The following is a 14,077-nucleotide window of genomic DNA, read 5'->3' on the forward strand; positions in this document are numbered from 1 at the left end:
GTCGCATTTGCGTTTCTGACCCATAAAACCTACCTATTTATTTCTTTACAGAAGAACCACATAATAATTATATCGTAGTCTTTGTGAAATCGCGGTAAGTAGGGAGTTCTTTGCGCTTTTCAAGCTATGGCTCAGCTCGGGCGTTCATGAAAGAAAAATGAGGAAAATTGACAATCTCAATCAGGTCCTAAACGACTTTGCGTAATCGAGAGAACTTCTTTTTCACCTCAGTAGCTCGAATAAGAATAATTAGCTGGTTGAAAACAGTGAGCAAAATCGCATTTTGCTCACTGTATGGGACAACATGACATTCAAGTGACATTTACATTCGAATGTCATTTCAACGTACGGGGCCTAATACAAGTTCGAAATATTTTGATTCTATTCTCTCTGTCCCTTTGATCATCAATCATCAATTGATGTTCGTTATTTCCGTATTATTTTATTGAAATTTCTTTCGTTTTGTTTTATTAATTTATTGCGTAATTACGGCAACTTAATTGTTAGAATAGCTTAAGAAAACATGAGTAAAATAGTAATGAACACGGATTACATTTTTTCAGGTTGAAGTCTTGTGTTTTATCATTATCAAACATTGCTCCATTCTTGTACACATAACTATATACTGGTTACTTGGATTCACTCAAGCTCGTTCCAAGTTCGTTCGTTTTGAATTGCCCCTTATAACATTAGCAGCTGTACGACTTATTGTCTCGTCACATATAAAACACCCATTACTAAGTCAAACGATTATCGAGCTTCTGCTAACCACGTAAGAGCTATAGCGATGACACGGTTAAGTTGGTATTATTGGCTATTTTATTGTGATGCGTTATTATAAATCGGATGTGTCAATTTTATTGGGGTTCAGTTTCAATGGTTTTTTGCCGCAAATTTTATTGTGTTGGGATTATTTGACTGTAATTGTGTTGAGACCCCTCGTGCATTTCATGCAGTGACAAATTTATAGCCCTTTAATTTAAATAGAACATAGCCATGACAACTATTACTTACCTTTTAGGAAATTATTAATGAGTAAAAAAAAAAATCCCATGTAGTAATCCTGGTTAAAATTATGAACGATCTGTATTATTGTAAGGCAAATGATTTCGACCTTTTTTGCGAGATTGATAACAAGCATCCTAACATACATATACATACAAATTCAGATTTATAATAATCCTCAACGGTACCGGGCTTAGTTTCGCCTAGGTTAGATTTTGTAAAAGATTACTTAACACCCAACTATTAGTACTTTATTATTATTATATAAGACGTTAATGATTGTACAGATCATCATCATCAGTTGTATGGTACTGTATACACACAATTAATAAAGTCGGTTAAAAATCTTTAAAACACAACTATAAAATAAAACCAACATTTAATTTTGCCTGCTCTGACCTTCTAGGTTCGCGGTATTTTTCAAACCAACAACTTTTTAATAAGCTAATACCATAGACAATATCACGCAAAATTTTTATCAAGCATTTTATAAACGATGACAGTATTCGAAGGCATTTCAATGATATTACTGGAAACACTAGAAATCAAGTAAAGGAAGCATTATAGAACTGGGCGGCTACCGGGAAAATCGAAATTCGTCAATTGCGGGCATTTTTCTCTGTCACTCTAATGGCGTCTCACTAAGAGTAAAAGAGAAAGATCCCCGCAATTTACTAATTTCGGTTTTCGCGGTAGGCCCCCTGAAAAGTCCAAACGTAACGTTAAGTTCCCAGTCAATAGAAGAAGAAGAAATGCGTTTGCATTTTCTCTACTGGTTATGACGATCCGATCTCCCTACAAAAGGAAATTACTTAAGTTTTTTAATTTTCGTAAAATTGGATTCCCGCGCAGTAGAATAATAGAATACCCATTTTGGTTTATTCAGTATAATCCAAAAAAAATATTTGCAATTAGGACCGCTGGCTATTGTTTATTCTTTTAGCTATCAATGTCATTTTAACGTCATAAATAACAAAATGCCAGGTGCTTGTGAAGAAATTATTGATGATATTGAAGACTTAATATCTTCTCAAGATATTACGCCTAAGGAGAGATATTCCAGTAGAAAAAATGTGAGTGTGCGGTCAAAAAAACGGGAGAAGAATGCCGAGCCTGTGGAAAAAGTTATATTAGAAAGTGTTGTTCCAGGTAACCTCAAACATTTGCTATTTTTCGATAAAAACAATTTTAAAAACAGTAATTCCGTTATCTTGTGAGTCTGCTAGCTTTAAAGCATTGACATATATCTAAAGACGAGCCTTACGGTCACTAAGAATGGCGCTAGTTCAGTGGTGTCACTCACGAATTCGAGTCAATCGTGCAGTGTAACGCAACTAGTTGCGACCAATCGCGCGCTTGTTACGAACTCATCAACTACTCCTTCCTTGCCGTATCCGGCAATGGCGACCCCATCAACAATTCTTATCCGGATTATGAAATGCCCTTATGTGGCTCGCAAAACCAAACTTTGTTTTGAAGATGCGTTGTGGCGTTAGACTGCACGATTGGCTCTAATTCGTGTGCGTGACACCACTGTACTGGCCCCATTCTCATTGCCTGTAAGGCCCGTCCTTAGATATATATATGTCAATGCTTTAAAGCATGTTCTGTATACTAATTATACTTAAAGCGAGAATCGAATCAAATCGGCGTAGTTTGCATCATCCAGTATAGGACTTCTTAAAAGTTCTGTGTGTGTGTGTAAGCGAAATAGGACATATAAATCATTCAGTTATTAAAATATAAACATAAAATATAAAAGCCTTTTATTTCCTACAATTTGTTACATAGATTTATGTTTGGTTAATTTATGTTACTTATTTTTAATTAATTTGGGTTTTTTTAAGGAACCCCTTAGGTGAAGGCCTCTTCCAAATCTAGCCATTTTTCTCTGTCCTGAGCAGTTTTTTGCCAGTTCGGCCCGGCAATTTTTTTAATGGTTTCATCCCATCATGCAGTTAGTTTTCCTTGTCAACGCTTACCATCAGGCCCTTTCCACTATTAAAATATATCAACTTTAATCATGTACCTGGTATCTTATTACTTTCAGGGACACAAACAATCTATGTAAAGACATGGGGCTGTGCACACAACAACTCAGACTCAGAGTACATGGCAGGCCTGCTGGCTGCGGCCGGCTATCCTCTCACAGAGGACAAGTGGCAAGCACAGCTGTGGTTACTGAACTCCTGCACTGTAAAGAGCCCATCTGAAGATCATTTCAAGTGAGTTAAGAGTTAATGTCACAAAACAATGACGTGTAGTACAGTAATACCCCGCTTTACGTGAGGGACGCGTTTTTTACGATAAAACATACTGCGCTTAAATTTTTCAATCAGAATGGCCAGAGAAAGTGGAGATTTTTGCAACCAAAGATTAGTAAATGACTGCATATTTTTATGTACATAAGCAATTTGCGCAATGCGAGGCATTTTAGCGCGATAGTTTTTGAAATCCGCCTTGAAACCGTACATACAGGGTCCTGTAATGCGGTACTGTACACACTGGGCCTCTAGGAGGACAAGTGGCAAGAAACTCCTGTACTATAAAGAGCCCTTTTGGCAAACATTTCAAGTGAGTTGATATACAATGTGAGGCTGTGGGTGTGTAGTACAGGGATCGGAACCGGTTTTTTGGAAAAACTTTGAAATAAACATATATTTCGGTTTATTTTATACTGTAAATATAGGACTCGGTTGTGTTTTTAGATAACGACTTCGTATTATTAGATTGCCCAATTAGAAAGGAAATAATTAACAAAGAACAAAAAAATACCGTTTTCGTTCCCATACAAAAAATACCGGTTTCCGATCCCTGGTGTAGTACACTAGGGCAAGTGGCAAAGCTGCGGTTACTGAACTCCTGCAGCTGTCAACCTTCAGAAAACCATTAAACCCTTGATAGGCCAAATGTTTAAAAAAAGACCACCCTCAACAACAACGACAACGAGGGTGCAGAGTGTTAGGGTTGGCAACTCGCATGTAATTCCTCTCGAGTTGCAGGCATACATAGGCTACGGAGACTGCTTACCATCAGGCGGGCCGTATGCTTGTTTGCCACCGGCGTAGTATAAAAAAAAGTGATTTGGAAGAAATGAAACCACAAGAGGTGTTAGAAGATGGTTGTTTTATGTAAAAGAATACAAATTGTTTACAATGATTACAGGAATGAGGTTGAACTGGGCAAGAGTCGCGGCATACATGTGGTGGTGGCGGGCTGCGTGCCGCAAGGGGCTCCTCGTGCCGGCTACTTGCAGGGCATCAGTGTGGTTGGAGTGCAGCAGATCGACAGGATTGTTGAACTTGTAGAAGAGACATTAAAAGGTAATTGAGAAAAAAACGGACTTGGAACATTAACCCCCTTATTCATAAAACTTTACGGCCTGATTTAGTTATGTTTTATCCCTTTCTTACTTACTGCTAGCCTTTCTCCGCAGATGTTTTGTCTGGTTGCCCTTGGCAAAGGCCTCTCCCATCTCTGTCCAGCTACCTGCCTGAACTTGTCTTCCCATCTAATTTTTTATCCCTTACAAATACAGAAGTCAAAATTAAAGATGAAGACAAACGATTCATAGCTAATTCAGGCCAGTAGCGCGTTTATGAATAACGCCATAAATACTGATTTAAACTTTCACGATTTTTTACACATTATTAACTAAAACAAACGGGACTTATTTGCGTATTAAGTTTTAAATTTACCTCCGACGTTTCGAGGACGGCGTTGTCCCCGTGGTCTCGGAGAAGACTGGCTGAAGTTGACATCAACATCTTCTAGCCGCGCGAGTTTTTCGAACTACCCGCACTTGATCTTGTTTATTGACTTGAACATTCTGCGCACTAGGGATGTTACTTTTTCGACACACAACACTAACAATATTCGACTGTAGATAGTCGAAAAATCGAATATCGTTAGTGTTGTGTGTCGGAGGTCAATTTAAAACTTAATACGCCACAAATGATTGATAGTTCAAGCTTCTAGCATATCACGGTTCTACACTGAAAGAAATGTTTGCATAACTGTAACAAAATTTTGGTTACTGTTTACACAAAAATTGGGACTTGCGAACTATGTGTTATATGTTACAAAACCGTGTTTGGCTATCAGTGTTCAGGTACTGGGTATACACTACAAAATAAGTTTGTAAATTTATGCAAAGTTTATTTTCTTATAACCGTAGTTTAGTTATTTAGTAAAGTTACAAAACCAGTTCGGCTATCTATTTTTTTCAGTGTAATGTAACTTCTAATGAATTAAATAAATTTGACTTGAACAGTGTGATTTTTTTGAAAATTTCACTCAAATTTTTTTTTGTATGATGAATGCTAAAGATTAAAAAAAAAACTACACAACTCCAATAAAATAAACTTTAATCTTATCTTTATTCTTTGGGTGTTTCTGTCACCATCTGGAGAAAGGGCAAAGTTGAGAACCTTTCCTTACTAGTTACATCTTAATAATATGAGACATACAGTAAAATCCCCTAAATACAGTCTGAAGGGATAATGCTGACTGATGGAAACTATAGCGGGCATGATCAGTTTGTGTTTTTGAATTATCGTAAAAAGTATCCCCTTCATAGTAAAAAGACGTACATCCACAGTTCATCCCTCGGTTAACAATCTACTATACTTTAAGCTCCAGTTTAGCTTATTGTGACAGAAGAGTAACTACAGAACCCTACTCTGAGCATGGCCCGACATGCTCTTGGCCGGTTTATTTTATTTTACTTGGTCCCCTAGGCCACACAGTTCGCCTCCTCGGCCAAAAGAAAACATCCACCGGCCGCAAAGCAGGCGGCGCATCCCTCCTCCTGCCCAAGGTCAGGAAGAACCCCCTCATCGAGATCATCCCCATCAACACGGGCTGCCTCAACCAGTGCACGTACTGCAAGACCAAGCACGCCCGGGGGGAGCTGGGCAGCTACCCTCCCGACGAGATCGTGCAGCGCGCGCGGCGCAGCTTCCAGGAGGGGGTGGTGGAGATCTGGCTCACCAGCGAGGATACAGGTATGAGAAGGAAATATTATTTCACAGTGAAAGATTAGATTGAGATGTATATTTGAAAAAAAAGGGGCCAAGTGCGAGTCGGACTCGCCCATGAAGGGTTCCGTACCATTTATGACGTATTAAAAAAAACTACTTACTAGACCTCGTTCAAACCAATTTTCGGTGGAAGTTTGCATGATAATGTATATCATAATTTTTTTTTAGATTTTTCATTCTGTTATTTTAGAAGTTACAGGGGGGGGACACATTTTTCCACTTTGGAAGTGTCTCTCGCGCAAACTATTCAGTTATTATATTAGAAACCTCAATATCATTTTTGAAGACCTATCCATGGATACCCCACACGTATGGGTTTGATGAAAAAAAAATTGAGTTTCAGTTCTAAGTATGGGGAACCCCCAAATTTTGTGTAAATCTTAATGCGAATAAGAATACATCTACTTACCAAGTTTCAACAGTATAGTTCTTATAGTTTCGGAAAAAAATGGCTGTGACCTACGGACGGACAGACAGATAGACATGACGAATCCATAAGGGTTCCGTTTTTTGCCATTTGGCTACGGAACCCTAAAAATGCGCGTTGCCGGCCCTTTAAAAATCTGTACACTTTTTTAAATAACCCATACTGTATACCCTCGGGAAAATCTCGGCAGAGAGCTCATTCCACGGCCGGAGCGTCCGCGGGAGGAAATTCCTCTTAAACCGCACAGTGCGCGACCATTTAGGTCCTAGGGTGAGAAGATGAACCTTCTGCTGGTGAGCGGGGTGGTGATAGAAAGCGGCAAACAATTCTTCAGAACACAGCTCATTGTACCAGCGGTAGAACACACACAAGGAGGCAAAGTCTTTCTTTAGACTTGGACGACTTAAGTTTTTGTTATGAGTAGTGTGATGTCTAGTGTTATTTGGCTGCGATTTTCTGTAAGGTGGAGGTACTCTCCCAGTCGTGCTCTGCTCTAGATCTGGAATGACATCCGCTGTGCTGTGCCCTACCACACAAAGCGAGATGACATTCACAATACCCATACCTCTCTTTTGGACGTAGATTAAGGACGTACCCGAGGATCTTTACCACGAAAGGCAAAAACTGAGCCTCTGTACAATCACCCGTGTATCTGTCTGCCTCAGCCAATTTGCTATGAAAATACAGAACCGATTAAGTTGAAATTTGGTACACGTGATTTTATTACAAGCTTTTATTTACTTTCACCTGACCGTTGTCTGTTTGTAATCAAAATTTGCAAGTTACATTTGATCCACTTCCCGGTATCCGATTGAGCTGAAAATTTGCATACATATGTAAGTCGGGTGACAATGCAATGTTATGGTACCATCGAGCTGATCTGATGATGGAGGCAAGAGGTGGACATAGGAACTCTGTGATAAAACAACGCAACCTAATTGTGTTTGGGGTTTTTAGAATTGTCTCTATGAGTATTAGTTGCCTGTGGAAAGAGAAGTACAGTCAGCGATAAAAGCTTGAACCAAAAATGAAATTTTTGCCATTTTTTTTTTTAATTTGAGGCACATACGGGCGCGACATCGGCACGTCCCTCCCCGCCCTGCTGTGGCGCCTCGTGCAGGCGGTCCCCGCGGGCTGCCGGCTGCGGCTCGGCATGACCAACCCGCCCTACATCCTGGAGCACCTGGGTGAAGTGGCCAAGGTGATGCAGCACCCGAGGGTCTACAAGTAAGATACAACTATGTACTGTTATTAATTAATTGACGACCAGTTTGGCCCAGTGGGTAGTGACCCAGCCTGCGAAGCCGACGGTCTCGGGTTCAAATCCTGGTAAGGGCATTTATTCGTGTGATGAGCAAGGATATTTGTTCCTTCATGGGTGTTTTCTATGTATTTAAGTATTTATATATTATATATATCGTTGTCTAAGTACCCTCAACACAAGCCTTATTGATCTTACTGCGGGACTTGGTCAATTTTGTGTAATAATGTCCTATAATATTTATTTAATTGTATCAACTCGTTCATATTAAAATTGGTTTTATTTTTACCTCGCCTTTATGGCTACATCGTGCAAATTCCATACTTGTCCATATTTGCTAGGTGCCTATAACTCTGTATCTTTGGGTATTTAAATAAAAGTAAACAAACAATTTGTAAATTTTCGGGTAGTTATAATATTTATCGGTTAACCAACCAAATACAAAACCGCCTGGATCTGTCACCGAACGATTTGACTTTAACCTACATTATTTGATCATATAATGTTTTCAGGAGCAATTTGAGGGTAGATTTTGTTTACGTTTATTTAAATACCTAAAGATACAGATAGTGCTGCCCTCATTTTGTGGGCTTTTCTACGTTAAATCTTATGCAGTGAAATTAGTTTCAACGGCTGCCGCTGGCATTAATGTTTGACATTCCTCATGATTATTTGTGTTTGTGACAATCAGCGCCACTTCTCCCTCCACAAAAAAGTGTGAAAATATGGGTCCACACAAGTTGCTCAAAAATATGTCCCATAGCTCTTATATCGACGAATTAAGCTATGGAACATATTTTTGAGTAATTTGCGTGAACCCATATTTTTACACTTTGACGACCGGTCTGGCCTAGTGGGTAGTGACCCTGCCCATGAAGCCGATGGTTCCGGGTTCAAATCCTGGTAAGGGCATTTATTCGTGTGATGAGCATGGATATTTGTTCCTGAGTCATGGGTGTTTTCTATGTATTTAAGTATTTATAAATATTTATATATTATATATATATCGTTGTCTGAGTATCCTCAACACAAGCCTTATTGATCTTACTGCGGGACTTGGTCAATTTTGTGTAATAATGTCCTATAATATTTATTTAATTGTATCAACTCGTTCATATTAAAATTGGTTTTATTTTTACCTCGCCTTTATGGCTAAATCGTGCAAATTCGATACTTGTCCATATTTGCTAGGTGCCTATAACTCTGTATCTTTGGGTATTTAAATAAAAGTAAACTAACAATTTGTACATTTTCGGGTATAGTTATAACATTTATCGGTTAACCAACCAAATACAAAACCGCCTGGATCTGTCACTGAACGATCTAACTTTAACCTACATTATTTGATCATGTAATGTTTTCATCTACCCTTAACTGGCTTAAAGAGCCATTACAGATACAGATAGTACTGTCCTCATTTAGTGGGCTTTTCTACGTTAAATCTTATAGAGTAAAATCAGTTCCAACGGCTGCCGCTAGCATTATGTGTGACTTTCCATAAGATTACGCGTGTTTTTGACAATCAGCGCCACTTCTCCCTCCACCGACAAGTGTAAAAATATGGATGCACACAAGTTGATTAAAAATATGTCCCATCGCTTTTATGTTGGCGAATTAAGAGCTATGGGACATATTTTTGAGTAATTTGCGTGAACCCATATTTTTACACTTCATTGTAGCTGACCTGACTGTTTGGTTATTAATGAATCCATTTCAGAAACAGTTTTTTGACGACCGATCGGACCTAGTGGGTAATGACCAGGGTCATTGAAGCCGATGGTCCCGGGTTGGTCGAAACCCGGTAAGGGAATTTATTTGTGTGATAAACACAGATATTTGTTGAGTCATGGGAGTTTTCTATGTATATAAGTATGTATTTATCTATATATGTAGGTATATTGTCGCCTAGGACCTATATTACAAGCTTTGCTTAGTTCGGGGCTAGATCGATTTGTGTAAGATCGTCCCCAATTTGTGTCCCTATTTCTGACACATTTTTGACAGATTTCTGTGAAGAACTTAGGTAGTTTTTTTAGCAAATAACCTTTTTTTTTGCTAAATTATAAATGAATTTGTTTTTTATTTTACATACATTCGCTCCGTATTTTTTTTATGGTAGAGGAGGCAAACGAGCAGACGGATCACCTGATGGTAAGCGATTACCGTTGCCCATGGACACCTGCAACACCAGAGGGGTTGTAAGTGCGTTACCGGACTTTAAGATGGGAGTACGCTCTTTTCTTGAAGGTTTGAAGGTCGTATCGGTCTGGAAATACCGCAGACGACAGTTCATTCCACAGTTTAGCTGTGCGAGGCAGAAAGTTCCTGGAAAAACGCACAGTTGAGGACTGCCAACCATCTAAGTGGTGAGGATGGAAATGTTGTCGCGTAGGGCGATGGCGAAAAGAAGTGGCAGGGATTAATCCGAACAATTCCTCGGAGCACTTCTGATAAATGTATGTTTTTTAGGTTTCTCCATGTGCCAGTGCAGTCTGGCAGCGACGCGGTGCTCGCCGACATGAAGCGGGAATACTCCTGCGCTGACTTCGAGCGCGTCGTCAACTTCCTTAGAGAAGAGTGAGCATATTTTATATATGTATAAATTAAACTATATATAATGTGGCGAACCACGTTTGGCCTAGTGGGTAGTGACCCTGCCTACGAAGCTGATGGTCCCGGGTTCAAATCCTGGCAAGGGCATTTATTCGTGTGATGAGCATGGATATTTGTTCCTGAGTCATGGGTGTTTTCTATGTATTTATAAATATTTACATATTATATATATCGTTATCTAAGTACCCTCAACACAAGCCTTATTGAGCTTACTGTGGGACTTAGTCAATTTGTGTAATAATGTCCTATAATATTTATTTATTTACGTTTACGCGGACCGAGCTTCATCGCAAGACCGCTTGTTCTGTGTCAACTCTCCCAAAATTTTGTTTAGATGGTTTAGATATCACATCAGTTTTTTTTTTCCAGAGTTCCCGGCATGACCATAGCCACAGACATAATCTGCGGGTTCCCCACGGAGACGGAAGCGGACTTCGAGCACACGATGGCGCTATGCCGGAAGTACCGTTTCCCTTCGCTCTTTATCAATCAATTCTTCCCGCGCCCGGGGACGCCTGCTGCTAAAATGACTAAGGTTAGTTTTCATAAAAAAAACCGAGTGCGAGTCGGACTCGCGCACCGAGGGTTCCGTACAAACCGGTAGGTATATAATAAAAGTTCACCCATCACGACAATCGAGTCATATCAATTATTAAAAATATTTTTATTATACAGTCTGTCCCTAGCCATTGGACAAAGCCGAAATGTAGGTACATATTATGCATTAGGGTATTTAGAACCAGTGTATAAAGTATCATAACAACCGGTGTAGTGGTTTCGAAGAAATTAACAAATTACCATTTTTTTACTTTGGAGCAGCCTGTATGTGTTAGTAGCTCCTATGGTAATATCCTCAAAGAATAGTATGGAACCTACTTCGACCTTTTTGATTATCTTTTTTATTTATGACACTAATAAGCTTCTGTCTTTTGAAAAATGTCATCATTATCAAATATTTCGAACAAATTGTCAAAAACACTGCCAAAGATTAACACAGTGTGTTTCTTTTTGTTGTCGATTATTGCAAATAACTTTTGTACGAAAAAAAAATTTTTTTATCTTTTGTTCTAATTAAAAAATATTAACGCATTCCTGAGAAGTAACCCTACGTGGAATTTCAGGGTTTGTCCAATGGCTAAGGTCACCCTGTATGATGTAACTAAAAATATACGGTTTTCGCAATTTTTCCTTTATCTGTGCTATAAGACGTTGCTTCGTACCAAATTTCAAGATTCTGAGTTCACGGGAAGTACCCTGTAGGTTTTGATTCCCTTGCGAGTGTCGAAAATTTGCGGAAATTTGCGGCATAAACGGCTGTATCTTTTGATTACGATGGCAGAAATTTGATTTTTTCACAGCTCCAAGGGACAGTAGACCTGAGTATTGGGTATAAAATTCCAGCTTGATACCTCCACGCGTTCCTGAGAAAAAGGGTCTTGACAGACAGACAGATGGACAACAAAGTGATCCTATAAGGGTTCAGTTTTTTCCTTTCGTGGTACGGAACCCTAAAAATCTGGAAATGTTCACACTACAGCATAGGTGGCGGCAGAAATCTAATATGATACAAAAACAAATGTACGTTGTAGTAATTTGCAGGAAAGAATATAGAGTTTTTAAAAAAATAAGTATGTTTTTTTCTTCAGAAGCTGAACTGCAGCTAGTTTCCTGAAAACTATGTACTTTTTTGTGAACTTTTAATATATCAGGGACCGTGCGCGTTGGAGGGTCTGCCATCTTGTTGCCTGAATCGGAACTATAAACATGCACAAGTACACGTCACGTGTTTTATTGTGCATAGTAGGTTCTGCCATCTTGTGGGCTACATCGGAACAAAAAACATCACATTTACGCCTCGCGCCAAAAATCTGACGGCTCCTGTGCTGCCTCCTACAGTTCATGCACGCTCCCTATAGAGAGCTCAACTGTCCGAAGCAATACATAAGAAGTCCTATAAGACCTGGGCTATTATGTATAAGTATGTGATAATTTGACAGCCAATAGTACATTACGATACAAGTGCGAAAAATAGGAAATTCGAAACGAGTGGCGATAAATTAAAACACGACCGAAGGGAGTGTTTTAAATCGACACGAGTTGCGAATGTAATGCACCTGTAAATTATTTTACAGTACATATGGGGCTACTTTATAGCACTAGTGCGAGAAGTAGCATATTACGTTACTGTGTCGAACATTTAAAGGGCCATATGTACTGTAAAACGTTGTACGATACATGTGCGAATAGGTAATTCGCAACTCGTGTCGATTTAAAACACTCCCTTCGGTCGTGTTTTAATTTATCGCCACTCGTTTCGAATTTCCTATTTTTCGCACTTGTATCGTAATGTACTATTTTATTCATTTCAGGTACCCGGCCAAGAGGTAAAGAAGCGAACGAAGATGCTCTCAGAATTGTTCCGCTCCTACGAGCCGTACGGCCACAAAGTCGGCGAAACACAAGAAGTCCTCGTCACCGACATCTCGCACGACAAAAACTACTTCGTGGCCCACAACGAATTCTACGAACAAGTCTTGGTACCTAAAGAGGAAAAATATATGGGGAAAATGCTAACTGTCAAAATTACAGCGGCTACTAAATTCTCTATGATGGGCCAGCCCGTAGACAAGCCAACGATGCCCGGTTTGACAGCTCCGTTGAGAAAAGGAGAGGTCTCTGGACTCTATGGTGTGGAGAAAAAGAAAATGGCGGTGCCTTTGCCTATATTTGTTCTGATATTTGCAGTGGTGCTGAGGTTGCTATGGTTTTTCTTATAGTATTTTGTAAATAAAATTGTTTTAAGTATTTTTTTGTTTTATTTGGTACAGTACATGTTAAGTTGATTTCTCTTTGTTCTCTTTATCTGAATTTATGTCGAAATTCAACACTAGATGGCTCTGTTACGACCTGAAACTAGGTAACAGGTAACGCTTGCTAGTGTCAGAAACTACGTTATGTTGTTTTCAGGTTACTTACTTCATATACAAACTTTCGTCCGTTATAAACTAGCTGTTACCCGCAACGACGTTTGCGGTATTTTTGTAAACCCATGATGGGGTTTTTTAAATTTACGGTTCCACAAAGATACAGGATTGGCCTAATTTGAGGACCACTGCCATTTTTATTTTTTTGCCTTTATCTTTTCTTTCTTTTTAGGGTTCCGTATCAAAAAGGTACAAAAGGAACCCTTATTTTTAGTTATTAGGTGATTTTGTACAATATAAAATCATAAGTAGGTAAACGTTAGTTTTACTATCTACAATAGTATATCGCATAGTATCATTCCTATCGTAAAAATTTTAAGATAAGGAAAATTAACTTTATAAATGAAATATATTGGTAAATTTTGTCATAGACATTTTAATTTTGTACATGAGTAGGTCAATATACACATTGTAATCCACAATGGATGTCCCTTCAATTTACGATATGGTCGGTGAGTTAAGAGATCTAGACTAGAATGGAGATGGTTTTAATATAGATTTCATGCCGTTTGATACCGGTGATTTAATTTCCTCAGTACAAACCAAAACGGCTATTGCTTGGAGAGAAACGTGTCAGTGGTGCGTTCAGAAACCCTTATTTATAGCTAACATTAGATACAAATATGAAAATTAATTAGATAAAAAGAAAAAAAATATATATATATACTATCTAAGTACATAAAAAAAATAGGAAAACATGTTAATGTGATTTTTATTGTCTGTTAGTTGATGGGGTTAATATACT

At 38.7% G+C, this 14,077-nt stretch overlaps 1 protein-coding gene across 1 annotated transcript; it reads left to right on the forward strand.

The window, feature by feature from the left end:
• Positions 1 to 1,934: 1,934 nt before the first annotated feature.
• LOC133523255 (threonylcarbamoyladenosine tRNA methylthiotransferase) lies at positions 1,935 to 13,153 on the forward strand. The gene is made up of 8 exons (XM_061858741.1): positions 1,935 to 2,154; positions 3,056 to 3,230; positions 4,171 to 4,328; positions 5,745 to 6,011; positions 7,536 to 7,701; positions 10,205 to 10,312; positions 10,718 to 10,883; positions 12,718 to 13,153. Exons 1-8 carry the CDS (start codon positions 1,983 to 1,985, stop codon positions 13,123 to 13,125), a joined length of 1,620 nt encoding a protein of 539 aa, XP_061714725.1. The 5' UTR covers positions 1,935 to 1,982; the 3' UTR covers positions 13,126 to 13,153.
• The last annotated feature ends 924 nt before the right edge of the window (positions 13,154 to 14,077 follow it).

This window comes from Cydia pomonella, chromosome 12, assembly GCF_033807575.1.
Source record: "Cydia pomonella isolate Wapato2018A chromosome 12, ilCydPomo1, whole genome shotgun sequence".
Classification (NCBI taxonomy): domain Eukaryota; kingdom Metazoa; phylum Arthropoda; class Insecta; order Lepidoptera; family Tortricidae; genus Cydia; species Cydia pomonella.